The sequence below is a fragment of the Callithrix jacchus genome, chromosome 8, assembly GCF_049354715.1.
Source record: "Callithrix jacchus isolate 240 chromosome 8, calJac240_pri, whole genome shotgun sequence".
NCBI classification, from domain to species: domain Eukaryota; kingdom Metazoa; phylum Chordata; class Mammalia; order Primates; family Cebidae; genus Callithrix; species Callithrix jacchus.
This window is the reverse complement of record NC_133509.1, coordinates 138435310-138462548: the sequence shown is the minus strand read 5'-3', so window position 1 is coordinate 138462548 and position 27239 is coordinate 138435310. Positions and strand designations below refer to the sequence as shown.

General features: G+C 48.4%; 1 protein-coding gene across 50 annotated transcripts in view; it reads right to left on the bottom strand.

The window, feature by feature from the left end:
- KLC1 (kinesin light chain 1) overlaps positions 1 to 24023 on the bottom strand; it is a 67856-nt gene extending 43833 nt beyond the window's left edge. For 24 of the 50 annotated variants that reach the window (XR_013521614.1, XM_009006607.5, XM_009006615.5 and 21 more), the window contains exons 1-3: positions 23772 to 24023; positions 23085 to 23192; positions 670 to 931 (exon numbers count right to left, since the gene is read on the bottom strand). Coding sequence is in view for 48 of the 50 variants with exons in the window: in XM_009006607.5 (XP_009004855.1) it covers positions 670 to 931; positions 23085 to 23107 (285 nt within the window). In the remaining 2 variants the exon portion in view is untranslated. The remainder of the gene's footprint in view (positions 1 to 669; positions 932 to 23084; positions 23193 to 23771) is intronic. The other 26 variants (XR_013521615.1, XM_078335835.1, XM_078335844.1 and 23 more) reach the window with 2 other exon arrangements.
- Between the last annotated feature and the right edge of the window lie 3216 nt (positions 24024 to 27239).

The following is a 27239-nucleotide window of genomic DNA, read 5'->3' as shown; positions in this document are numbered from 1 at the left end:
TAAAAATACAAAAAATTACCCAGGCATGGTGGTGCACATCTGTAATCCCAGCTACTTAGGGGGCTGAAGAAGGAGAATAACTTGAACCAAGGGGGCGGGGGCGGAAGTTGCAGTGAGCAGAGATTGTGCCACTGCACTCCTGGGCAATGAGAACAAACACCATCTCAGAAAAATAAAAATAAAATTCAGATAGGCCCAAATCAGTAGTCATTTATGAACATACACAATACATCTTAAGTGGATCTGGTTTTTGTGGGGGTTTTTTGAGACAAAGTCTTGCTCTGTCAACCAGGCTGGAATGCAATAGCGCGATTTTGGCTCCCTACAACCCCCACCTCTCAGATTCAAGTAATTCTCCTGCCTCAGCCTCCCAAGTAGCTGAGATCACAGACACCCGCCACCAGGCCCGGCTATTTTTGTATCTTTAGTAGAGTCAGGGTTTCACCACACTGGCCAGGCGGGTCCCAAACTCCTGACCTCAAGTGATCCACTTGCCTCGCCCTCCCCAAGTGCCTGGATTATAGGCGTAAGCCACCACACCTGGCTTGGATCTGTTATTCTATAACTATCTTTCCTCTTCTTCAGTGAAACTGCTTCTTTCAAACAAAGTCTCCATTTTTCCAAACCGTCCAAAGTTCTTGACGACATCTGAGTCATTCTCACTCATACCTGTGCCTCACTCAGGCCAAGCTCCAACATCTCCAGTGACTTCCGGATCATGTTTGATTTCTCCTCCACCAGGTTACTCTCATCATCCTTCTTCAAACACTTCAGTGTCTCCAGTAAACTTTGTAAGATGGAATTGTGCTCATTCTTCAAAGCCTCCAGCCCCTGAATCACTTGCTTTGTCTTAGAAATAATTTCATCCTGCGTAAGCTTCTCCAACTTGTCTTCCTTTATGTACACCATTGTGGACATGTTCTCATACATTCTGGAATTTAAAAAGAGAAAGAAATCAGACCCTTCATTACAGGTTTCATTTCTGTTACATCAAGTAAAAATAAAACATTTTTAATTAACATTTTCCAGGGGAATAATAAATAGGCACATTTGTAATTTATGATCTTGAAATCCTACATTCTGCACTGTTGCTGTTTTTCATTTGCAGACACAGTTAATTACTTTTCTGGTTTATGTCTGAATTCTTTTTTATGACAGCAACTGAAATTAATGCCAAAGATTAAAAGCAGCAAAACATCTAAATGGCACTTCCAAAACACATAGCCTCAGTGAACAAAATTTGTTCTCAGAATGTCTGCAAGCCTTTTTCTCTTCTTAATGAAATGCAGAAAGAACACTAAATTCTTCGTAACCTGTTTGACTGGACAAAGGCTTGAGAAGGAGTCGCACAGTTGGAAGAAGAAAAACCAGCCAAAGCACATGGAACAGGAAAAGCAGCAGGGAGGAGCAGATACGCAATACACAGGGCACCAGGGACAGGAGCAGGATGGTCACTGGGCGGCAGGCTCACAGATGAGGAGGGCTCAGCAAAGCACCGCCAGGGCCAGGCCCAGGGTGACGTGATGCAGTGTGTGGAACAGGCTTTTTTTTTTTCTTCCTGAGATGGAGTTTCACTCTTGTTACCCAGGCTGGAGTGCAATGGCGCGATCTCGGCTCACCGCAACCTCTGCCTCCTGGGTTCAGGCAATGCTCTTGCCTCAGCCTCCCGAGTAGCTGGGACTACAGGTGCGCGCCACCATGCCCAGCTAATTTTTTGTATTTTTAGTAGAGACGGGGTTTCACCAAGTTGACCAGGATGGTCTCGATCTCTTGACCTCGTGATCCACCTGCCTCGGCATCCCAGAGTGCTGGGATTACAGGCGTGAGCCACCGCGCCCGGCGAAACAGGCTTTCAAACATCAAGTTAGAAAGAAAAGGGGGAGAAAAGGGGCATATAAAACAGTATCACTGGGCCAGATGCAGTGGCTCACACCTACAATCCCAGCACTTTGGGAGGCCGAGGCGGGCGGATCACTAGCTCAAGAGATCAAGACCATCCTGGCCAACATGTTGAAACCCCATTCTACTAAAAATACAAAGATTGGCTTGGCATGGTGGCGCACACCTGTAGTCCCAACTACTCGAGAGGCTGAGGCAGGAGAATTGCTTGAACACAGGAGGAGGAGGTTGCAGTAAGCCGAGATTGAACCACTGCACTCCAAGCTGGCAACACAGCGAGACTCTATCTCAAAAAAAAAAAAAAAAAAGAAAAAAAAAGAAAGCAGCATCATTTGTGCTGCTATGCCGGACAGCCACTGGCACTGAGCAATGGTTCCCTAATGAGCAGTGGTCTTTTCAACAGAGTGACAGGAACGGAGGCGAGACTAAACGTCAGAGTTATTTCACAGCACTACCACTGTCTAAAATCTCATGTTTCATGAAGTGTCTAGTATCACTCTGAATATAAGCTCTTATTTAAAAAGGCAGGATGGCCCGTGGTGGCTCATTCCTGTAATCTCAGCACTTTGGGAGGCCGAGGCAGGCAGATCACTTGATGCCAGGAGTTTGAAACCAGCCCAGCCAACATGGCAAAACCCTGTCTCTACTAAAAATATAAAAATTAGCTGGGTGTGGTGGCACACGCCTGTGGTCCCAGCTACTCAGCGGGCTGAGGCATGAGAATCACTTGAGCCCGGGAGGCGGAGGTTGCAGTGAGGCAAGATCGCACCACTGCACTCCAGCTCGGTCAACAGAGCAAGACTCTGCCTAAATAAATAAATATAAATAAACAAAATAAAATCAGCTGCGTGTAATGGTATGTGCAGGTATTCCTTGCTACCTAGGAGGCTGAGGCAGAAGGGTCACTTCAGTCCAGGAGTTTGAGGTTACAGGGAGCTATGATGGTACCACTGCACTATAGCCTGGGTGAAGGAGCAAGACCCTGTATCTTAAAAAAATTCAAAAAAAAAAAAAAAGGCAGGGACTTGATCTTGTAGAATTCCACAGCATCTAGGGAAAACCCCTGGTCCAGAGAGTTCATGTGGTGAATGGATGGACTGACATATGCTGGATGAAGGGAAGAAAGGCCACATCAGCAGATACAGACTATGCATTCCAGGATTTGGGGGTGAAGCTGTCTATGAGTGCTTGAGTTAGGGTCATGTTAGTTTCTGCATTACCAATTTCACACTGGAAAAAAATGATTTTTTTTGCATAAATATGAAGATTAAATTCCTTGTAAAATTTGGAGGTTGTCTGTAGACTATTCAGAAATTGACAAAGAGCTCAGAAAACAACAAAAGAACAAAGGCCGGCCAGGTGCGGTGGCTCACACCTGTAATCCCAGCACTTTGGGAGGCCGAGGCAGGCAGATCACGAGATCAGGAGCTCGAGACCAGCCTGGCCAATACAGTGAAACCCCGTCTCTACTAAAAATATGAAAATTAGCCAGGCCTAGGGGCACTTGCCTGTAGTCCCAGCTACTCGGGAGGCTGAGGCAGGAAAATCATTTGAAGCCAGGAGAGAGAGATTGTAGTGAGCCAAGACAGTGTTGCTGCACTCCAGCCTACGAAACAGATTGAGGCTCTATCTCAAAAAAAAAGGAAAAGAAAAGCTCAAAGGCCACTCCTCTACCTGACAGTGAGTTAACTGTTGGTATCTGTTTAACATACGGTGAGCTCTCCAGCTTCACTGCAGCAAATCCATGCTATGTGCCAGGCTGGGAACATATTGCTCAGCAATTCCGCTGCTCCATAAGGACCTCATCCATACTGTTCCACGATCTAGTCCCAGCCTGGCACTCAACACACATTTGCAAAATGACTGAAAGAAATACTTAAGGACCAATTTTCCACAAACAGAATTAAACTGCACTAGGTTAAAGTACGGATCTGAACATCTTTGAGGTTCCTATGAGTGAAAGGAAAGGTCTTCAGGAGGAGGAAAATAAAGGCCTGTTTTCCACCCTGACAGCAAAGCATTTATGTATTATATCCAAATTATGTAACATGTATTATTTCATCTTTCCCAAACTAGCAGAGGCAAGTGTTTTACTAAAACTTACTCTGAGCTAAAGCCCTGGAATGTACAGATGAATAAGGGCCTTGCCCTTAAGGACATGTGAGCTAGCAGAAGACAAGCTACACAAGCAGGTGCACAAAGACCTGAAGGCCCAGGGACAGAGGCTATGCAGCAGAGCACAGCAGTGGGGGACAATGGCCAACAGAGACAAAGGCCAGACAGAAGAACCTACTCCCAAGGCAAGCCAGTATTATCAATAGCATCTCTCAAGGCTACTAAGGGCTACTAAAATTGTTAAGGGCACTGCCAACTCAGGACAAAAGGGGAGCTGAGGCAGAGGTGTGACAGCGCCCACTGCTGGTGAGCTCCTGCTCATCACTGCAGAGCCAGACCCAGTACCAAGGATAGAGGAGCAGCAAGGAGTGAGAGCGTAAGAAACGGCCCCCCAAGTCACCGCGGTATAGATTAAGTACATGCGCCACTTACTTCTTCAGAGGGAAACACAGTGGCATATATATTTAGACTCGACACCTCTGGTCATTTCCAGGCTAAACCATTACACCCAAAGACAGCTTATATAACAAACAGTGCCAAGGCAACTGGCTATTTAGAAAAAATAAAGTTAAACTCCTACCCTCACTACATGCTAACATAAATTCCAGACGAATAAATTTAAAACACACACACAAGAAACTAGAAGGAAATACCAGGCAAAGGTCTATATGCATATAGGTCAAACTAAAGATCATTCTATGAATAAATGGCATAAAACCGTAAAAGACTGACAAGTCTACTTAAGATACTTTTAAAGTTTCATGCAGAAACAAAATACGTTTCTGAGCGAACACTATTTTGTAGCTAATCAAGATGAAGAATTCAAAAATATAGAGGCTACCAGCCCATGGGCTAAGTTAGAGATTACATTGATTTCTGAAAGGTAAAAATTACTCAAAATCTAAGTTGACGGCCGGGTGCAGTGGCTCACGCCTCTAATCCCAGCACTTTGGGAGGACGAGGTGGGCGGATCACAAGGTCCAGAGATCGAGACCACTCTGGCCAACACGGTAAAACCCCATCTCTACTAAAAATACAAAAAAAATTAGCTGGGCATGGTGGCGCACGCCTGTGATCCCAGCTACTCGGGAGGCTGAGGCAGAAGAATCGCTTGAATCCAGGAGGTGGAGGTTGCAGTGAGTCGAGATTGTGCCACTGCACTTCAACCTGGTGACAGAGCAAGACTCTGTCTCAAAAAAAAAAAAAATCTAAGTTGACTCAAACATTTTGCCAGCCTATAAATCATATCATCCCTGGACCATCTTCCAACTTCTTCTGCTATGTATGCCTGGAGATGATTCAATGGAACAAGGAAATCAGCCAGAACAATGCCTGACACCCCACGGGAACGCAATAAAGGTGTGTGCAATGAATGAATGAAGCAGCTTTTGGAGGTACTGCATCTTCCTCTCACCTACCCTGGGACTTGTTGAGGCTCAATCTCCCTGTAAGTCAAGTGGAATCAATACCTACCTGACCTAGAACATAGTACAGGCTTAAAAATACTCCCTTCCCACTTTCCCTGTGACTGACACAAAAGCTTTCTGGCCCCAGGTTATTCTAACAATGGATTTTTTAAATTATGCTTTTATTTATTCCTTTTTTTTTTTTGAGACAGAGTTTTGCTTTTGTCACCCAGGCTGGAGTGTAATGACGTGATTTTGGCTCACTGCAACCTCTGCCTCCCAGGTTCAAGCAATTCTCCTGCCTCAGCCGCTCAAGTAGCTGAGATTTCAGGCTTGTGCCACCATGCCCAGCTAATTTTTCTATTTTTAGTAGAAACAGGGTTTCACCATGTTGGTCAGGCTGGAGGTCCTGACCTCCAGTGAATCGCCTGCTTCAGCCTCCCAAAGTGTTAGGTTTATGGTCGTGAACCACGGTGCCCAGCCGTTTATTACACTTTTATTTCTACAAAAAAAAAATAGACCAGGCGCGGTGGCTCAAGCCTGTAATCCTAGCACTTTGGGAGGCTGAGGCGGGTGGATCACGAGGTCAAGAGATCGAGACCATCCCGGTCAACATGGTGAAACCCCGTCTCTACTAAAAATACAAAAATTAGCTGGGCATGGTGGCGCGTGCCTGTAATCCCAGCTACTCAGGAGGCTGAGGCAGGAGAATTGCCTGAACCCAGGAGGCGGAGGTTGCAGTGAGCCGAGATCGCGCCATTGCACTCCAGCCTGGGTAACAAGAGCGAAACTCCGTCTCAAAAAAAAAAAAAAGTTCTATTTAAAGTTCCAGTATTTACTTTGTGAGACCAAAATAACTCAATGCAAAGTCTCCAGTGTAAAACCTGGTACATCTAACCTCTGAATTAAGCTCCTAAAACACAAGAAGCCCTTCTTAGGGTCAAATCTCTGTAACCCTGTTCAACACCCTACTGAACTGAAGGCCTCAGGATTCAAGTAAACCTAACAAATTCTTTTCTTGAAATGGGGTCTCACTGTGTTGCCCAGGCTGGCCTTAAACTCTTGGGTTCCAGTGATCCTACCACCTTGGCCTCCCAAAGGGCTGAAATTATAGGTATGAGCTATTGCACCAGGCACCTAACAAATTATGTACTGTGTCTGCAGATTCTAAGTCACTACCTAACATAATGAAGACCAAAAAAACCCTATAACTTGTTATTTTCATTGTAGAACTTATTTTGTTTCCATTAAATAGTGACTCAATTTTTACAATTACATAGTATCATGGTTTTCATGCTTTTTTCTTTTAGAGATGGGGGTCTTGCTATGTTGCCCAGGCTGCACTTACACTCCTAGACTCAAGCAACCCTCCACCTTCGGCCTCCCAGGGAGCTACGACTACGGGTACTTGCCACTGAGCCCTGTTTTTGTTTTTTTCAGGCAAGATCTCACTCCATTGCCCAGGCTGGAGTGCAGTGGCTCTATCTCGGCTCACTGCAACTTCTACATCCTGGGGTAGCTTCTGCATCCTGGGACTACAGGCATGCGCCCTCATGCCCGGCTAATTTTTGTATTTTTAGTGGAGACAGAGTTTCACCATGTTGCTCAGGCTGGTCTCAAACTCCTGAGCTCGGGTGATCTGCCTGCTTCAGCCTCCCAAAGTGCTGGGATTAAAGGCTTAAGCCACCACACTCAGCAGACTATGCCATTTTGACATGTATTTTTAACATACATGATTCTCCTTTTTTTTCTGAGACAGGGTCTTACTCTGTCACCCAGACTGAAGTGCAGAGTGGAATGATCTTGGTTCAGTGCAGCCTCCAACTCCTGGGCTCAAGTGATCTCCCACCTCAGTCTCCCAAGTAGCTGGGACTACAGGTGCGCACCACCAAGCCTGGCTAATTTTCTTTTCTTTTTTTTTTTTTTTTTTTTTTTTTTTTTTTGTAGAGACAAGGTCTTGTCATGTTGCCAGGCTGGTCTCCAACCCCTTCAAGAGAACTGTCCACCTCGGCCTCCCAAAATCTGGGATTACAGAAATGAGCCCACAGTGCCTGGCCAGGAGCCTCATGTCCAAAGGTTTACTTCAATCGTTCTTTCATGCTACCTATCGTGAGGACATAAACTGACAATGTTAAGAACCTATCCTGTCAGGCTCCACATTAGGACCTCTGATTAAATACCTGTATCGTAACTTGCCAGGAGTAAAAAATAAAAATAAATTTTAAAATCCTCTCTGTACCATTTTGTAACCTAGAAATAAAACAAGTTTGACTCTTTTTTAAATGTCATTTGAAAAATGATACAAATAAACATATCTTTTACAAACTACCCAATGGGATAGAAATGAGGAAATGCTATCCTTTCAAAAGGCTTACCTGCCTTTTGGAAACATAAGAAACAATAACAAGAAAGTTTCGGGGCGGGCACAGTGGCCCACGCCTTTAATCCCAGCATTTTGGGAGGCCAAGGCAGGCAGATCACCTGAAGTCAGGAGTTCAAGACCAGGCCTGGTCAACATGGCGAAACCCTGTCTCTACTGAAAAAAAATACAAGGCTGGGCATGGTGGCTCGCGCCTGTAATCCCAGCACTTTGGAAGGTGGGCAGATCACGAGGTCAGGAGTTCAAGACCAGCCTGGCCAATGTGGTGAAACCCCGTCTCTACTAAAAATACAAAAATTAGCTGGGCATGGTGGAGTGTGCCTGTAATCCCATCTATTCAGGAGGCTGAGGCAAGAGAATCACTTGAACCCGGGAAGCAGAGGTTACAGTGAGCCAAGGTCGTGCCACTGCACTCCAGGCTAGACAACAGAGCGAGACTCCATCTCAAAAAAAAAAAAAAAAAAAAAAAAACACAAAAAATAGCAGGGCATGGTGGTGCACACCTGTAGTCCCAGCTACTCGGGAGGCTAAGACAGGAGAACTGCTTGAACCCGGGAGGCAGAGGTTGCAGTGAGCCAAGATCACACCACTGCACTCCAACCTGGAGACTCCATCTCAAAAAAAAAAAAAAAAGTAATTTAAAAAACGCATGCTCAAACTTGAAATAAGGCTTAACAGTTCGGATAGACAAAGTAACTGTAGCATGCCTGTATTATTCAACATCCTATTGACAGGTAAGGATTTGTACCTATGTAACTGAAGAGATGGCAAGCAATAATACCTAATATACAGACTACAACTAACATTCCATCACTCAGCTCTGACAAAAACACCAGACATAAATATTAATTTGTATATTCAGTTGCTTTACCTCTACTCTAAAGTAATCCAAGCAGAGGTAATATGCAAAAGAGAAACAGCTCTTATGCTGGGAACAGTGGCTGACGTGTGTAATCGCAGTACTTTGGGAGGCCGAGACGGGAGGATTACTTGAACCCAGGAATTCAAGACCAGCCTAGGCAACATAGCAAGACGCTATGCAAAAAACATCTATACAAAAAACAAAAAAATTAGCTAGGCATGGTGGTGCCTAGCTACTTGGGAGGCTGAAGCAGAAAGACTGCTTGAACCCATGAGTTCAAGACCAGCCTGGGTAACATAGTGGGATCGAATTTCTTCAAAAAATAAAAGAAAACAATTAGCTAGGCATAAAGATGCATGCTACAGTTGTTCAAGGCTGCAGTGAGCCATGACTGTGCCACTGCACTTCAGCCTGGGTGACAAAGTGCGACCTTGTCTGAAATATATATACACACACGTATAGATGTACACATGATATTTTAATTAAAAAGTTAAAAATTAGATGGCATGGTGGTATGTGTCTGTACTCCCAGCTACGTGGACGGCTGAAGTGGGAGGATCGCTTGAGCCCAGGAGTTGAAGGCTGCATGAGCCACGGTCATGCCACTGAACTCCAGCCTGGGCGACAGAGCAAGACACTGTCTCAGAAAACAGTCCTTATTACACACTAAAACTGTCCTTTTAATCTGTCCTTTATGAGAAGAGTGATATTTCACTTACTCTATCACACTAATAACTAAAAGAGAAGGCCTTGGGAGTTTTAACTAACTCCCTGATAGAAATAGGAAACTGACAAATTCAGAGTAGACAATTCTGTAAAATAGTCATGTGCAGTGAATGACATTTTGGTCAATGAGGGACCTCATATTTGACAGTGGTCCCGTAAGATTATAACATCTCTTTTGACTGTATGTTCTCCATATTTGGATATGTTTAGTTGTACAGGTATTTAGCACTGTTACAGTTGCCTAGTGTTCACTACAGCCACATGCTCTACAGGTTTCTAGCCTAGGAGCAATGGGCCACACCACATGGCCTAGCGTGCAGTGGGCTATCGTATCTAGGTTTGTGTTAATGTACTCCTTGATGTTCCCCCAACGAAATCACTTTACAATGCATTTTCTCAGAACGTGTCCCCAACACTGAGCATAACAGACACACAACTACATTAGGTTGCTGCTTTAAACTGAGAAGTGGGACTGCGATGTCCACTACAAGTACGGCAGGAAATGCACAATTGAGCTAGGCAGCCCCAGAGGGAACCTGGGAGATACCCAACTCTCAGTCACCACTTGGTGTGTAGACCTGGTATGGCAGCCCAGTCTTGGCCTCTGAAAAAGAGAAGGGTAAATTTTCCTGAGAAATCTGGCCAGCTCCCAAAGAGTAATATCCTTCCATTTGCCAAACAAATGTTTACTGAACCCCCATTTTATGCAAGGTACTATTCTGAAGGAAGGACTTAACCAAAAAAAAATTGTTCTAAGAAAACATTATGATGACAAAAGAAGATTATTATTGTTTTTTTCAGTAGAGACAGGGTCTCCCTATATTGCCCAGAATGGTCTCAAAGTCCTGGGCTCAAATGATCCTCCCACCTCAGCCTCCCAAAGTGCTGGGATTATAGGCATCAGCTACACACCCAGCCCCAAAGAATATTCTCTATACTTCCAGAGAGAGAGGAAAAAAAATAGGTCACATAGAAAGAATTGAGAATAACTTTAGGATTCTCAACAGCCACATTGGAAGCAAAAGGAAATTAAACAAATGCTTTCAAAATTCTGACGGACGGGAATGGCTCACACCTGTAATCCCAGCACTTTGGGAGGCCGAGGTGGGCGAAACACTTGAGGTCAGGAGTTCAAGATCACTCTGGCAAACATGGTGAAACCCTGTGGTGGGGAGACCCGGAAGTGCCCAGGTAGGAGCCAGAAGCCTCAGCCTATTTCTATATAAATAATGAAGAAGAAAATAGCTAGAGATAGAACCACAGTAGTTATTCACAGGTGATCTTAGTTATTCATAGGTGATCCCAGTTCTTTTACTAGCGCCTTTCAGGTCACAAAGTGTAAACCTGGGGTGACACTGTGAAAGGAATGACCCTAAGGCAAAATGCTTTAAGCCCTCTGTCACGCCTGTGTAAGGGCTGCTGCCGGGAGCCTCGGCTTTGTGCTGCTAGCGCTGGGAAAGCACCGACTGTTTAGCTAGCTAGGGAAGGAGACGTGCAAGATGGCAGAAACATCTCCTTCCTGGGGGGAGTTAGGAGAAAACTCCATTCCTCCAAGCCCTTGCCGTAGACCCAGACCTGTGGGAGCTTAACTGTCTCTATGTGATGCTGTGCTTCAGTGGTCACGTTCCATATTCACTCATGTTCCGCTTCTGCACCTCGTTCCTTTTTTCTTAGAAGAGATAATCAGTAAAAGTAATTTAAAGTCTTTGTTCTTTCTTGACAAGTATGGAAAAGTGCTGACGCTTTATGCTCCTTAACCTCACCTCAGCTACTAGAAAGCCTTGGATCCCTACCTATATGAGAGGTGATGCACTTGACCCTATCACCGACCACCAAGGCCATGCCCTACCTGCCCTGTCCCCAGCTTTGCACCACGCCCTACCTGTCCTGCCCCCTGTCTTGTACTCAGTAAAGGTCAGAGCGTGCAGACACTCAGGGCCACTGCCTGACTCTGCACTTTGCACCACGCCCTACCTGTCCTGCCCCCCGTCCTGTACTCAGTAAAGGTCAGAGCGTGCAGACACTCAGGGCCACTGCCCGACTCTGCACTTTGCACCACGCCCTACCTGTCCTGCCCCACTTCTTGTACTCAGTAAAGGTCAGAGCGTGCAGACACTCAGGGCCACTGCCAGACACTGAGCTTTGGTTGGAAATGAACCCCTGGGCCCAAACTCCCTTTTCTCTATCTCTGTGTCTTGTGACTTTTATTTCTACAGTTTCCCGTCTCCACACCAGCAGAGAGGGGCTCAAAGCCCTGTAGGGCTGGACACCACAAAACCGTCCCTACTAAAAATGCAAAAATTAGCTGGGTGTGGTGGCAGGTGCCTGTAATTCCAGCTACTCGGGAGGCTGAGGCAGGAGAATCACTTGAACCCAGGAGGCAGAGGTTGCAATGAGCCAAGATCGTACCATGGCACTGCAGCCTGGGCAACAGAGCAAGACTGTCAAAAACAAGAAAAAGACTTCAAAAGAACTTTGGTCTCCATAATCTTTATCTTAACCTGAATATTCCCTTTCTGTCAATCGCAGGTCTTTAGACAAACTCAACCAATTGTCAACCAGAAAATGTTTAAATTCACCTACAGCCTGGAAGCCTCCCCCCACCCCACCCCCCTCCAGCTTTGAATTGTCCTGCCTTTCTGGACCAAACCCAATGTATTTCTTTTTTTTGAGACAGAGGCTGTGGCCCAGGATGGAGTACAGTGGCACAATCTCAACTCACTGCAACCTCTGCCTCCCAGGCTCAAGTGAATCTGCTGCCTCAGCCTCCCAAGCACCTGGGTTACAGGTACTCACCACGCCTGGCTACTTTTTGTATTTTTAGTAGAGACAGGGTTTCACCATGATGGCCAGGCTGGTCTGGAACATGTGACCTCAAATGATCTGCCTGCCTCAAATCCCAAAGTGCTGGGATTACAGGTATGGGCCACCGTGCCCGGCCAACCAATGTATTTCTTAAATGTATTTGATTGAGGTCTCATGCCTCTCTAAAATGTGTAAAACCAAGCTGCACCAGACCACCTTGGGCACATGTTCTCAAGACTTCTGAGGGTTGTGTCATGGGCCATGGTCATTCATATTTGGCTCAGAATAAGTATTTTTAAATATTTCACAGAGTTTGAATCTTTTCATCAACAATTCTATCAAAGGCATGTGCCAACAACATGATTTACAACTAATCTGTCAGCCTTGATCCCTTAGCTCAGGCAGCATTTGCAGACTCAGCCACTGTAGTGAGATTACCACCATCAACACCCCCAGACACACTCATCCCACTCCATACTCTTAAGAAGCAAGTCACTAAGTACAGCCTACACTCCAAGGGGAATCAACCATTATTTGGAATTCTTCTGTAAGGGAGATCAGTCTATTCTTTCTCTCTTTGCTCATTTATTAATTTGATCATGTATAGCAATATGGACTTGGAAATATTTATTTTATACTTTAAGTGATAAATACTAATTTTTTTTTTGAGACGAAGTTTTGCTCTTTTTGCCCAGGTTAGAGTGCAATGGCACGATCTTCTGCTCACCGCAACCTCCACCTGCCGCGTTCAAGCAATTCTCCTGCCTCAGCCTCCCAAGTAGCTGGGATTACAAGCGTGCACCACCACATCCAGATATTTTTGTATTTTTAGTAGAGACAGGGTTTCTCCATGTTGGTGAGGCTGGTCTTGAACTCCCAACCTCAGGTAATCTGCCAGCCTCAGCGTCCCAAAGTGCTGAGATAACAGGTGTGAGTCACTGCGCCTGGCTATAAAATATTAATTATTAAAATTCCTACATTATTTATTGTTCAATTTGTTCCAGCTTTTGTCAGTGGGAGCTCTTTCAATTGATTCTCGTGTCCCTTCATGTTCCCATCCTTTATTTTTTAGCAAGTTCTTAATTTCAAACACTAGAAGAAGCTTCAGGCTCATCTTGTATTTTCCCTGCCCCAGCCCTAGAATCACCCATTACTCCAAGGAGTCTTGGTAATCAGAATCCAAAGTTAGGAGCCAGTGGTCTTTCTCCTAAAAACTCATAACCCTGTCTTAACCATGGGAAAAATATCAGACAAACCCAAATCTAAGGACATTGTACAAAATACCTCATCCGCATGTCTCAAAACTATCAGGGTTACTGCAATGTAATCAGTGTGTGCCCCTCATCCCAATTCACATGTTGAAATTCTAATGCCCAGAGTAATGCTTTTAGGAGGTGGGGCCTTTAAGAGGTGATTAGGCCATGAGGGAGCCCTCATGGTAGGATTCGTGCCCTTAAAAAAGAGAACCCAGGGGATGGGCACAGTGGCTCACACCTGTAATCCCAGCACTTAAGAGGCCACGGTGGGCAGATCACTTGAGGTCAGGAGTTCCAGACCAGCGTGGCCAACATGGTGAAGCCCCATCTCTAATAAAAGTACAAAAATTAGCCAGGCACGGTGACAGGCACCTGTAGTCCCAGCTACTCAGGACAGTGAGGCAGGAGAATTGCTTGAACCTGGGAGGCAGAGGTTGCAGTGAGCCAAGATCACGCCATTGCACTTCAGACCGGCACCTGTAGTCCAGCTACTTGGGAGGCTGAAGCAGGAGAATCACTTGAACCCGGGAAGCGGAGGTTCCAGTAAACCAAGACTGCGCCACTGCCCTCCGGTCTGGGCAACAGAGTGAGACTCCATCTCAAAAAAAAAAAAAAAAAAACCTAACGAGATGCCACTATACATCTACTACTAGACTGGCTCAGATGAAAAAGACAGGCAGTACCAAATATGGGAGGACGTGAAGTGACCAGAACACTCTCACTGCTTGTGGGATCAAAACATTACGCAGCCACTTTGGAAAGCCGGCAGCAGTTTCTTTAAAAGTTAATCACACAGCTGGGCGAGGTGGCTCACACCTGTAATCCCAGCACTTTGGGAGGCTGAGGCGGGTGGATCACCTGAGGTTAGGAGTTCAAGACCAGCAGTTCTCTGACCAACATGGAGAAACCCCATCTCTTCTAAAAATACAAAATTAGCCAGGCGTGGTGGCACATGCCTGTGATCCCAGCTACTCGAGAGGCTGAGGCAGGGGAATCACTTGAACCCAGGAGGCTGAGGTTGCAGTGAGCCAAGATCACACCTTGCACTCCAGCCTGGGCAAACTCCATCTCAAAAAAAAAAAAAGAAAAGAAAGGAAAATGTGTGTTCACAGAGTTTTGTATAAGAAGGAGCAAGCCCGTGCACGTGCATCTGGAGGAGAATGGCTTACCCGTAGCATAGTCATATGACGGAACACCACGCAGGAACAGAAAGGAACATGCCGCTGATGCAACCAGTAGATTCCAAAAATATTATACTGAAGGAAAGAAGCTGGACGGAAAAAATACACCGCATATAATCTCATTGATATGAAATTCTGGAATGGGCAAACTAAACCTGTGCTGATAGAAACCGCATCAGTGTCGCTTGGAGGGGCAATGACTGACGATTGACAAGGGACTTAACGGAAGTTTCTGGGCTGTACCTTGATATGAATACATCAAAACTGAATGGACCCACAGTGGCTTACACCTGTAATCCCAGCTCTTTGGGAGGCCATGGCAGGAGAAATATTTGAGCCCAGGAGTTTAAGACCAGCCTAAGCAACAGAGTGAGACCCCATCTCTACAATTTAAAATTAACCGGACATGGTGGTGTATGCCTGCAGTCCCTGCTACTCAAGACGGTGAGCCAGGAGGTCAAGGCTGCAATAAGCCCTGAGGGCACCACTGCCTTCCAGCCTGAGTGACAAAGTGAGACCCTCTCTCAAAAAATAAAAATCAAAAACTGACTGGATGGTATACTTAGACTTCAGATTTCACTGTAGATAAATAACATTTCAAAATTTTTAAAGTTGCCTAAAATTTAATTCTGTATTTACCAACTATTACTCTGATGTTAACTGAAAGATGGTTACACCTGGTTTTCTTTTGCTAACAATAAAACTGTGAGATGTGGTAGGCAGATTAAACTGGGTAGGTATACCTTCTCCTGGTTATTCCATTACCCACTAAGTTAGGAACAGGTGCTAAGGGATTCTGCAGATGTAATTAAGGTCCCCAATCAGCTGACCTAAAGACAGGGTGATTATACAGGTGGGCCTGACCTATTCACATGAGCCCTTTAAATACAGGTCTAGTGGTCTCAGACAGAGGAATCCAGAGTAAGGGAGATTTCCCACTGCTGGCTTTGAAGGTTAGAGCAGGCCATAGGGCACAATATGGCCAACTCTAGAAGCTAAGCCAGCTAGCAAGGAAAGGACACCAGTTGTACTGTCAAAAAACTGAATTGTCACAACCACAGGAGCACCCAAGCTCCCTAAGAGAATCCGCAGCCACACGACTGCAGTCCTGTGGGCCCTGAGCAGAGTGCCCAGCTAGGCGTGCCAGGACTCCTCACCACAGAAACTGAGATAATCAATGGGGACAATTTTAAGCTGCTAAGTTTGCAATAATTTGTTATATGGTAATTGGGAAACTAACACCATACTAAAAATGTTTTAAAGAGAATGGAAATGACATATGAACCTTGAGGACATGATGCTAAGTTAAGTAAGCCAGACACAAAAGGAGAAATACTGCATGTCTCCACTCAAAGTATGGAAAGTAGTCACAATCACAGAAACAAAGTAGAAAAGACGGTCACCAAAGGGAGGGCGAGGGAGGAGGACGTATCCGTATTTAGGGGCCATAGTCTCAGTACTGCCAGATGTACGGGTTCCAGAGATGTGGCACAGCAATGCATATCCTTAACACTACTGAATTGTGTACTTATCAATGGTTAAAATGGTATATCTTTGAAAAAAATTGAAAGTGGTGCAAGGTTTTCCCAAGTAAAAGTAATTACAGGATTAAACAGCGTTATCACGATTCATGTGAGGCCGCAGCTTTAAGTACTGCAGGGCAATGCAACCTTTAACTGCGGAAGCACAAAAACTGAGTTAGAATCATGAATTCACAGCTGTGTAACTTTGCTTTCAGCAACTTCCCCTCTCACCCTCAAATTCCTCAACACCTGAGCATGGTGGCCCACGCCTGTAATCCCAGCACTTTGGGAGGCCAAGGCGGGTGGATCACCTAAGGTCAGGAGTTCGAGACCAGCCTGACCAACATGGAGAAACCCCGTCTCTACTAAAAATATAAAATTAGCCGGGTGTCGTGGTGCACACCTGTAATCCCAGCTACTCAGGAGGCTGAGGCAAGAGAATCGCTTGAACCTGGGAGACAGAGGTTGCATTGAGCCAAGATCATGTCATTGCACCCCAGGTGGGCAAAAAAGCGAAACTACATCTCAAAAAAACAATTAAAAAAAAATTTCCTCAACCGTAGAATGCCAGTAACAGTAACTGTTTTCCCCTTTTTTATTTATTTATATTTTTAAGAAACAAGGTCGCAGTGGCTCACGCCTGTAATCCCAGCACTTTGGGAGGCCAAGGCGTGTGGATCACAAGGTCAAGAGATCGAGACCATCCTGGTCAACATAGTGAAACCCCGTCTCTACTAAAAATACAAAAATTAGCTGGGCGTGGTGGCGCGTGCCTGTAGTCCCAGCTACTCGGGAGGCTGAGGCAGGAGAATTGCTTGAACCCAGGAGGCGGAGGCTGCGGTGAGCCGAGATCTCACCATTGCACTCCAGCCTGGGTAACAAGAGCGAAACTCCGTCTCAAAAAAAAAAGAACAGAACAGAAACAAGGTCACACTGTATTGCGCAGGCTAGTTGTGAACTCCTAGGCTCCCATGATTCTCCCACCTCAGCCTTCCAAGTCATGGAAACTGCAGACACGCACCACAACCCCGAGGTCTACAGTACCTGCTTCCTCTGGAACACTGCAAACAACACTGATCAGTTTTAGAAGCAGTATAGTGAAATTCAGAGAGGGCTGAACATAAATTCATGTCATGCAACTGAAGTCAGGGAACAATCCACAGTTTAAATGAAGGTAACTGAGATATTTCAGAAACAAGTAAGTAACCTACTTCACATATGCACATAACTCAGCTCAACATGTTTGCTCCATATTTGTTGTTTTCAGTTCAGACAGCACTTTGCAAATTCAAACTGCTTTCATCTGTCTATAAAAATTAGTTAAAACTAAAACAAAATCGGCCAGGCAGGGTGGCTCACACCTGCAATCCCAGCACTTTGGGAGGCCGAGATGGGTAGATCACGAGGTTAAGAGATCAAGCATCCCGGCCAACATGGTGAAACCCCATCTCTACTAAAAAAAAAAAAAAAAATTAGCTGGGCATGGTGGTGAGCGCCTGTAATCCCAGCTACTCCGGAGGCTGAGGCAGGAGAATGGCTTGAACCCAGGATATGGAGGTTGCAGTGAGCCGAGATTGCGCCACTGCACTCCAGCCTGGGGAAAAAGTGAGACTCTTATCTCAAAAAAAAAAAAAAAAACCTAAAATAAAATCATAATTCATTTCTGATCCATGAGTATACTAAGAGGCTCACTGTACAGAGTACAATGCCACAAAGGATGCCTTGGGAGAATGAATGCAGGTCATCTCTGAATAGCCTCCATCCTTAGGAGGTGGTATTCTCGGGAAAGAGGCAAAAGGTTGAAGCCAGGTGCAGTGGCTCAAGCCTGTAATCCCAACACTTTGGGAGGCCAAGGCAGTCAGATGGCTTGAGCCCAAGAGTTCAAGACCAGCCTGGGCAACACAGTGAGACCCCTGTCTCTATATAACTATATTAAAAAAAAACAAAAACTGAAAGGTCATTAGTAACCTCCTAGAAGCAAAATCCAATAGACTTCTCAGTCCAACCCTTCCCTGACTTCTTAGCCAATTTGATATCTCCTTCCTCCTGGTTTCCCAGGGCCCTCTCCCTCTTAGATCATTCACCATCTCTACCAGGTGGACATCACACCTGACTGGCTCCACAATATGATGCGGTCTCTGGAATCTGTACCTCCAGCCTCAGCCTCTGTCTTGAGGGCCAAACATGAATCTCCAGCTGCCCACTAATCCACCTGGCTGCCCCACAGCAGTTCAGAGTTAACACATCCAAAAACAAACTCATCATTTTCCCTCCTTGGATGAGTGTCACCAGGCAGTGAGTCACCAAGTTACAGATGAGGAAGTCATTCTAGATGCATTCCTTCAACAAACATTTATTAAGTGCCTATTACATGTCAAGCACTGACACCGAATACAAGAGACAAAACTCCCCACCCTTGTGGAGATTATGAATGTTAAGCAGAGACAAACAATAAAAACAAGAAAATGGCTTTGCACAGTGGCTCGTGCCTATAATCCCAGCACTCCGGGAGGCTGAGGCGGGCGGATAACGAGGTCAGATCGAGACCATCCTGGCTAACAGGGTGAAACCCTGTCCCTACTAAAAATACAAAAAATTCAGCTACTCAGGAGGCTGAGGCAGGAGAATTGCCTGAACCCAGGAGGCAGAGGTTTCGGTGCACCGAGATCGCGCCATTGCACTCCAGCCTGGGTAACAAGAGCGAAACTCCGTCTCAAAAAAAAAAAAAAAAATTATCTGGGCATGGTGGCATGTGCCTGTAATCCCCCAGCTACTTGGGAGGCTGAGGCAGGAAAATCGCTTGAACCCAGGAGGGGAGGCTGCAGTGAGCAGAGATAGCGCCGCTACACTCCAACCTGGGCAACAAAGCGAGACTCCATCTCGAAAAAAAAAGAAAAAAGAAAATGATTAAAATAATACAGTATTGGCTGGGCACAGTGGCTCACACCTATAATCCCAGCACTTTGGGAGGCTGAGGCAGGCAGATCACTTGAGGTCAGGAGGTCGAGACCAGCCTGGCCAACATGGTAAAATACCCTCTCTATTAAAAATACAAAAATTAGCTGGGCATGGTAGTGCATGCCTGTAGTCCCAACTACTTGGAATGCTGAGGCAGGAGAATCGCTTGAACCCAGGAGGCGAAGGTTGCACTGAGCCGAGATCGTGTCACTGCAAGACAGAGCAAGACTCCATCTCAAAAAATAATAATAATATGGTATTTTAGATAGTGAGGAGTGCTAAGGAGAAAAATCAGGCAGGGCAGAGGCTAAGGAGTATGTGCTGACGTGAGGAAATGCTAAGCACTTGAAGAGTGGGTTTGCGCCTGGAAGTGCTTGCGTAGGGCCAGAGCAGGAAGATGGAAAGAGGGCGGGGTGCTCAGAGGACACTGACAAAAGCTTTAACAGAGGAGTGACAATGACCTGACTCAGGTTTCACAGGATCATTCTGCGAGAGTCCTCCCTGCAGCTCCTCACTTACCCCAATCCAGTCAGTCCCAAACCAGGTCCACTGTAACCCTCACAGCCCAGCCCCTGCCCCTCATCTAGCTTCTCTGTTCCTTCTGTCACCGCCCTAATTCTGAGGCTTGCAGTCCTCAGTTGGGGTTAATGGCTTCCTAATTAATCTCATCCCAGTTCACAGCACCTGCCCCACCACTGCCTCTGCTGTTTCTCAAGTGTCACCTGGCTCCTTAGAATCTGCCAACCCTCCTTCGTGAACCTCAGAATGAAAGCAGCCTTTTAAGGAGTCATTCAAGGCCCTTCCTAACCTCATCTTTCCACTCACCCCTGCGCCCCCTTCCCAACATGCCCCTCTACGGCAGCACGACCCCCGGATGTACAGCCTCCAAACAGGACCCAAAATCCCAATCCCACCCCCTGGCCCCCTGACACTAGCTGATTTATACTTTTCTTCTGCAAAGAATCACCTCTTCAGTGCCCTCATCACAGCCTTTAGCCTGGTCTGTGGTACCTGTCCAGGCCAGCCTGGGAGCTCGGACAGCAGCCTTTTTTTTTTTTTTTTTTTTTTTTTTGAGACAGAGTCTCACTCTTTTGCCCAGGCTGGAGTGCAACAGCGTGATCTCAGTTCAATGCAACCTCCACTGCCGCCTCCACCACTCGAGTTCAAGCGATTCTCCTGCCCCAGCCTATCAAGCAGTTGGGATTATAGGTACGTACCACCACACCCAGCTAATTTTTATATTTTTAGTAAAGACGGGGTTTCGGCCAGGCATGGTGGCTCACGCCAACCCAAGCACTTCGGAGGCCAAGCTGGGCGGATCACCTGAGGTCAGGAGTTTGAGACCAGCCTGACCAACATGGTGAAACCTGTCTTAAAAAAAAAAAAAAGATGGGGTTTCATCATGATGGCCAGGCTGGTCTCAAACTCCTGACCTCAGGTGATCCGCCCAGCTTGGCCTCCGAAGTGCTTGGGTTACAGGCGTGAGCCACCACGCCCGGCCAAGAGCGGCTCTTTCATCAACATAGCGTTGACTACTCTACACAGCACCTGTCATTCAGTTGGTTCCCAACAGACATTAACAACAGTATTTGCAATCTTAATTTGCTTGTCATTTTTATTCTATGCCCTGAAATTTGACATTTAAATCTTCCCAAATACTCTCGTTTGAGTGTATTATTGATCACTTGTTTGTTAAATAAAATACTGGTTTCAGGCCAGGCACAATGGCTCACACCTGTAATCCCAGCACACTGGGAGGCTGAGGCAGATGGATCACCTGAGGTCAAGAGTTCGAGACCAGCCTGGCCAACCCGTCTCTACTAAAAATACAAAAAATTAGCCAGGTGTGATGATGGGTGCCTGCAATCCCAGCTAGTAGGGGACCTGAGGCAGGAGAATCACTTGAACCCAGGAGGCAGAGATGGCAGTGAGTGGAGATCAAGTCATTGCACTCCAGCCTGAGTGACAGAGGGAGACTCATCTCTAAATAAATACATACACACATACATAGATAGTGCTTTCTTTTTTCTTTTGAGACAAAGTTTCCCTCTTGTTACCCAGGCTGGAGTGCAATGGCGCCATCTAGGCTCACCGAAACCTCCGCCTCCTGGGTTCAGGCAATTCTCCTCCCTCAGCCTCCTGAGTAGCTGGGATTACAGGCACGCACCACCGTGCCCAACTAATTTTTTGTATTTTTAGTAGAGATGAGGTTTCACCATGTTGACCAGGATGGTCTCAATCTCTTGACCTCGTGATCCACCCGCCTCGGCCCCCCAAAGTGCTGGAATTAAAGGCGTGAGCCACCGCACCCGGCCCATCTGCTTTCTAACATTCCACTTACCTACTGTTTCCAAGTTATACTAATCCTACATTTCATCTGACTTTTTTCTAGTCTAGTTTTCCTTTTAGATAAGTATGTTTTAAGATAGTTTATGGCCCTATACAGAAAGTGACACATTGACTTTTTTCCAACATTGAGAAACATGCTTAAGAATGTATAAACAGGCTGGGCAAGGTGGCTCATGCCTGTAACCCCAACACTTTGGGAGGCCAAGGTGGGTGGATCACTTGAGGTCAGGAGTTTGAGACCAGCCTGACCAAAATAGAGATACCCCATCTCTACTAAATATACAAAATTAGCCGGGCATGGTGGCACATGCTTGCAATGCTAGCTACTCAGGAGGCTGAGGCAGGAGAATCGCTTGAACTTGGAAGGCAGAAGTTGTGGTGAGTCGAGATCACGCCATGGCACTCCAGCCTGAGCTACAAGAGTAAAGCTCTGTCTCAAAAATGTATAAATTTAAATGACTGTAGTTTTTTGTTATGAAATAGTTAAGACACTGTGCGCCTCTCCCCAGTGTCATTCCCTCCCCTTGCTGGAGATAAACACTATCCTGACTCCTGTGCACGTCTGGATGCTTTTCTAAGACAATGCTAGGCAAGGTGAAGTGTGCCAAGGCTGCAGTAAGGTTAGAGGTCACCACTTGGGTCCTCCACAGCACTCAGTGCCAGCACAGGGCTGCCAGGCCCAACTGCAACATGATGTTGCGTTCTTTGAGGACTTGGAGAGACACTGGCTCTTTAGAGTGCCTACCCTCCCACACGGAATTCCACACAAGTTGAAATACACTTCAGATTTAGTATCATGGTATTCTCACAAATATTTAGGAAACAGAATAGGTCAAATTTCTCACCATAACAGGCTTGTTGACAATCCCTCAAAGAAGCAAGACCATGACACTAATGTAACTTGGGAACTTAAGGAGGTCGTTCCAGTTCCCATATGTGTTTTTCACTAAACTAGTGCAATGCATTCTGAGCCGATTCTGATCAATGGCTTAGTCATGCTGTACAGAAAAAAAGACCTTAGAATTTGACGCAAAGAATCAAAGATCCAATTGCCCGTGTAAAGAACACCTAAAATAGTATTATCTCAACTTTTTTGTTCTCACATTTTTAAAAAAAATTTTTTTTTTTGGACGGGCATGGTGGCCTACACCTGTAATCCCAGCCCTTTGGAAGGCCAAGGCAGGTGGATCACAAGGTCAGGAGTTCGAGACCAGCCTGGCCAATATGGTGAAACCCCATCTCTACTAAAAAGACAAAAATTAGCCAGGCGTGATGAAGCCCGCCTGTAGTCCCAGCTACTCCGGAGGCCGAGGCAGAAGAATCGCTTGAACCTGGGAGGCGGAGGTTGCAGTGAGCCGAGATCTCCCCGCTTTTGGCACTCCAGCCTGGGTGAGGCTCCATCTCAAAAAAAATAACAAAAAAAAAAAAAAAAATTTTTTTTTGTAAGCATTCCTTTTCAAACGCTTAATACGTAAATTCTTAAAACAACAGGCAGCAATAATCCTAGTACAAATATGACTAGAAATGACCTACATATGTTAAGTTATAAAACCATCCACTCCATCACGCATATATTTTACTTTTTTAGCGCTTTATTTTAATTTTCTTAAGGAAAAGGGCGCACCGAATTTTACCCGGAAAGCGCATCCCAGGACGGGGGCTGCTTCAAGTTTAGTCGGAGCAACGCCAGCCTAGGTGACCAGGGTCGCCTGAAACGTTTCGCATCTGGTTACTGAAAAAAAGGGGGTCGCCAAAGAGGCGGGGTGGAGTCGGCTCTCGGCAGGGACCGGGCCCCCAGCCGCCCGCGAGGATGACAGGCGCGTCCTCTCAGGGCGGTGCCGCGAGAGGCGGGGGCGGAAGGAAGAGGAGGAATCGGACAAAGCCAGCCCCGCCGGCCGCCCGCCCGCCCGCCCGCCTCGATCCCGGGGGCGGTCACCTCCCCCGTCGCGGGCTCCCGGGGTCCGCAGCTGTCCCCGGGAACGGCCACCGCCGCCCGCAGCAGGGCCGAGCCGGGGATGCGGAGCCGGGGATGCGGGGCCGGGGCGGGGCCGGGGCGGGGCCGGGTACCGGAACCTGCAGTGGGACGCGAACGGGGAGGACGCGCGGCGCCGGGAGCCGGGGCTGGGAAAGGGGCCGGGGACGCGAAGCCAACCTGCACCTGCGAGGGGCCGCGGACCAGCAGGGGTGGGGACCTGGAGCGCAACCGGGGGTGGGAACCGACGGGGGCCGGGACCCGGGACCCAAAGCCGGGCGGGGACAGGGCAGAGGATGAGCAGGGGGCCGCGGCCCGGGGCGCACGCCGGGGACTCACCGTCCAGCTCCTGAGGGCCGCGCTCTCTCGCGCTGTCAGCACCAGGAGCGCCGCCGGGCGCGTGCGCGGAGCAGCAACTGCGCGCCGAGCCGGCCTCGGCCGCCTGAGGCGCGGAACAGCGGTCGCTAGCGAGGGGCGCCGGCGCAGCCGCCCCGCAGCATCCTCGGCCGCTGTCCTTTCTGTCGCCAAGCGCAGCCCCGCCGACCCAGCCCGTCCCGCTCGACCGCCCGCGCCGCTCCCGCCGCCGAAAATGGCGTCTCAGTCTCGCTCCCGCGGTGCCCCGCCTCGCCCTGCCCCACAATGCCGCGCGCCTGCATGACGTCATCGTCCCTCGCGCCGCCCGGGGCCGGGGAAACTGAGGCTGGGTAGCTCCCTGGAGGCGCTCGGCGACCTAGGGACCGGAGGGGCGCGGAAGCTGTTTGGGTGTCAGGTGGGCGGTCAGAGGGAGGAGGGTGATGCTGCAGGACCCCGCGGGCCTCCCGGCTGAAACGCGGGCGAGACGGGGCGCTCGGGGCAGGGCGTGGCACGGGCGGTGGGCCACGAGGCCCGGGTGTCTCTGACGCCGCAGCTGTGGCGGCCGAGCGCTGGAGCGGCTTATTCTCCCGACCGGAATGCGGCCGGGGAAGGTGCAGGCCCGGCCGCTGCCGCTGCCGCCACCGCTGGGCCCCCGCCCCGCTCCACTCCCAGGCCCGCGAGCTTCGTGCGCTCATTTCGGTCCCCCGAGAACCCCACTAGGAGGCCTTCGGGAGCCCCCCGACAGCCTTTGGTCGAGATCCTGACCCCTAACCCCGCGCCCTCCCCGTGTCATTGTTCCCCCCTCTCGGGGCTTCTGGACCCTCGAATCAGGGAGACTTTCCCCGGCGCTCCTGCTGGACACAAAGTGCACCTCGGGCGGGCTCAGGGGAAGGGCCGGGGTGCAGGCTGTGAGGATGGGAGACGCCCACCCCCTGTCCCCACGCAGCCACCGGCGCATGGCCCTGGCCGCAGGGACTCGACCTCCAGCCTAGCCTGAAGGGCAGCGGAGCGCGCCTGGGTCGGGTCCTGCGGTTCCGCCGGCTCCGCAGGCCTGACTCAGCAGCCAGCCGGGAGGACCTGCTGATTCCGTGGGCGAGGCTCCGCGCGCTGCCGCCAGCGGCTGGAGAAAAACCCTCCCGGTGCGCAGACGTCCCAAGTGCGGGGCCCGGAGGCGTCATTTAACCTGCAAGGGTTCCTGGGCCAGTTCCCCAACCCCATCGACTGCTGTTCCTTTCCGATGTTCTCTCCCAGCGCCAGCAGCCCTGTGTGAACCCTGAGAAACGGAGCTCTGGTTATTTTGATCTCGTTTATGAAGACGAAGGTGGGCTACACGCGGGGAGCTCCTAGCGTAACACAGCGGTTAGGGTTGGGCCCAGCGAGAGGGAGTGAGTCAGGGTCAAAGAGACCCCCTCCCCACACCACTTTCAGGGTCACGATTTCAGCCAGACTGCAGCTTGGGTGTCATCAAGCTCAGCCACTAGGCCGGACACCGCCGAGCATCCCGTGCTGATTCTGTTCCTCTGGGCCCAGGAACTGTCCCCTCTGCTCACCCACAACCCTTGCCAGAAAACTGGGATGCCTGCTCCCCTCCCTCATTCCCTACTACAACAGCTGAGATTCTACTTCCTCAACATTTCTTCGTTTGAGTTAGGGTATCTTTGTCACCCAGGCTGTCACAGTGGCAATCACTGTAACCTCAAACTCCTGGGCTCAAGAGATCCTCTTGCGTCCGCTTTCCAAGTAGCTAGGGACTACAAATAGCCAGAGCGCCCCGCCCCGCCCCGCGTTCCAGCCGGCCGGGCGGGGTGTGACCGCCCACCCGATACCCAAACAGCTACTCTGCTCCTCCAGCCCCCAGCTCACCAACAGCCAGGGACTACAGGTGTGCACCACCACCTCAGCTAGTGGTTTTTTTTAATTTTTTGCAGAGAGTCGATCTTGCTATGTTGCCTAGACTGGTCTCGAACTCCTCGCCACAAGCTATCCTCCCACCTGGCTTCCCAAAGTGCCGAGATTACAGGTGTGAGCCACTATGCCCAGCCTCTCAATGATCTCGGCTGCCACCACTTTGCCCTTGTTCCTTTACTTTCTCAGCAAATACTCACTGCTCTCCCATGATCCTCGTGATGAGAGCCAAGGATGCATAGGTGAGCGAGTTACATAGGATCTCTGCTCTCTAAGAGTTTACGTTCCAGTGAGGAGAAGTATGCCATAAACACATAAGGAAATATCGGATCTTGCAGAGATGATGGAACAGGCAGAGGCTCTGTGATCAGGGGTGAACTCAGAGGCAGGTGGGTGAGCAGAGACCCAGATGAGAGGAAGGAGGCAGGCATTCAAAGCCCTAGGAGAGGCCAGGCACAGTGGCCCACTCCTGTAATCCCAACACTTTGGGAGGCTGAGGCAGGTGGATTGCCTGACCTCAGGAGTTCAAGACCAACCTGGGCAACATGGCAAAACCATATCTCTACTAAGATACAAAAAGTTAGCTGGGTGTGGTGGCAGACACCTGTAGTCTCAACTACTCAGGAGGCTGAGGCAGGAGAATCGCTTGAACCCAGGAGGCAGAGGTTGCAGTGAAACACGATGGCACTCTGCTGCACTCAAGCCTGGGCAACAGAGCCAGATTCTGTCTCAAAATTTTTTAAAAGCCCCAGGAGAGCTCTGTGGGCAGGAGTTCTCAGGCAGAAGGAACTGGAGCGATGGGGAAATGAGAAAAGGCTGGTTCATCCACCACATCTACCAGTACTGCCATGCGCCACTCTCTGCAGCAAATTCCAACTCCTTGGCTTGGTTGACAAGGCCCCCAGGGCCTGGTGCTGCCAACCTCCCGGTCTCCTGTCCTCTGAACACCCTTAGCCGTCCCTGAGTTCACCCTGGTCTCACATAGCCACACCCTGTAAGATAGTATTCACTCTGCCTAGAATGTTCTTCCTCCCCTTTGTCCCCCAGTCCTCCAGGATATAGCTAATCCTTCCTGGGGGAAGCCTTTTCTCACAGCACCTGCCTGGGTCAAGGCCTCCTCTGAGCACCTATCTGTTCCCCAATGTGCACTGTGTGGTCAGTTTCCATAGCTGCTGTGAGCGGAGGACAGGAGGGGCTGGTGTCCTCGTCCCCACAGCACCTGACATGCTGCAAGGGCCCCCCTGAAGCAGGCATGAGAGGAGGGCTGGGCTGCTCCTTCTCCAGGCTTCTTTTGCACAGAGCTGCTCCTCTTGCTCCCCTTTCAAGGGGATTCTCATCAAGTCCCCTTAAGTCCCTGAGCTCTGCCATGATCCTCAGGAGTTCCTGTCAGTCCTTGGAGCTCTTAGCAGCTGGGGTTGGGCTCCTAAGGTGCCACCTGGGATCAAAAGACATGGACAGCCTGGGTAACATAGTGAGACCCTGACTCTACAAAAGAATTAAAAAATTAGCCAGGTATAGTGCTACAGCCTTATAGTCTCAGCTACTCAG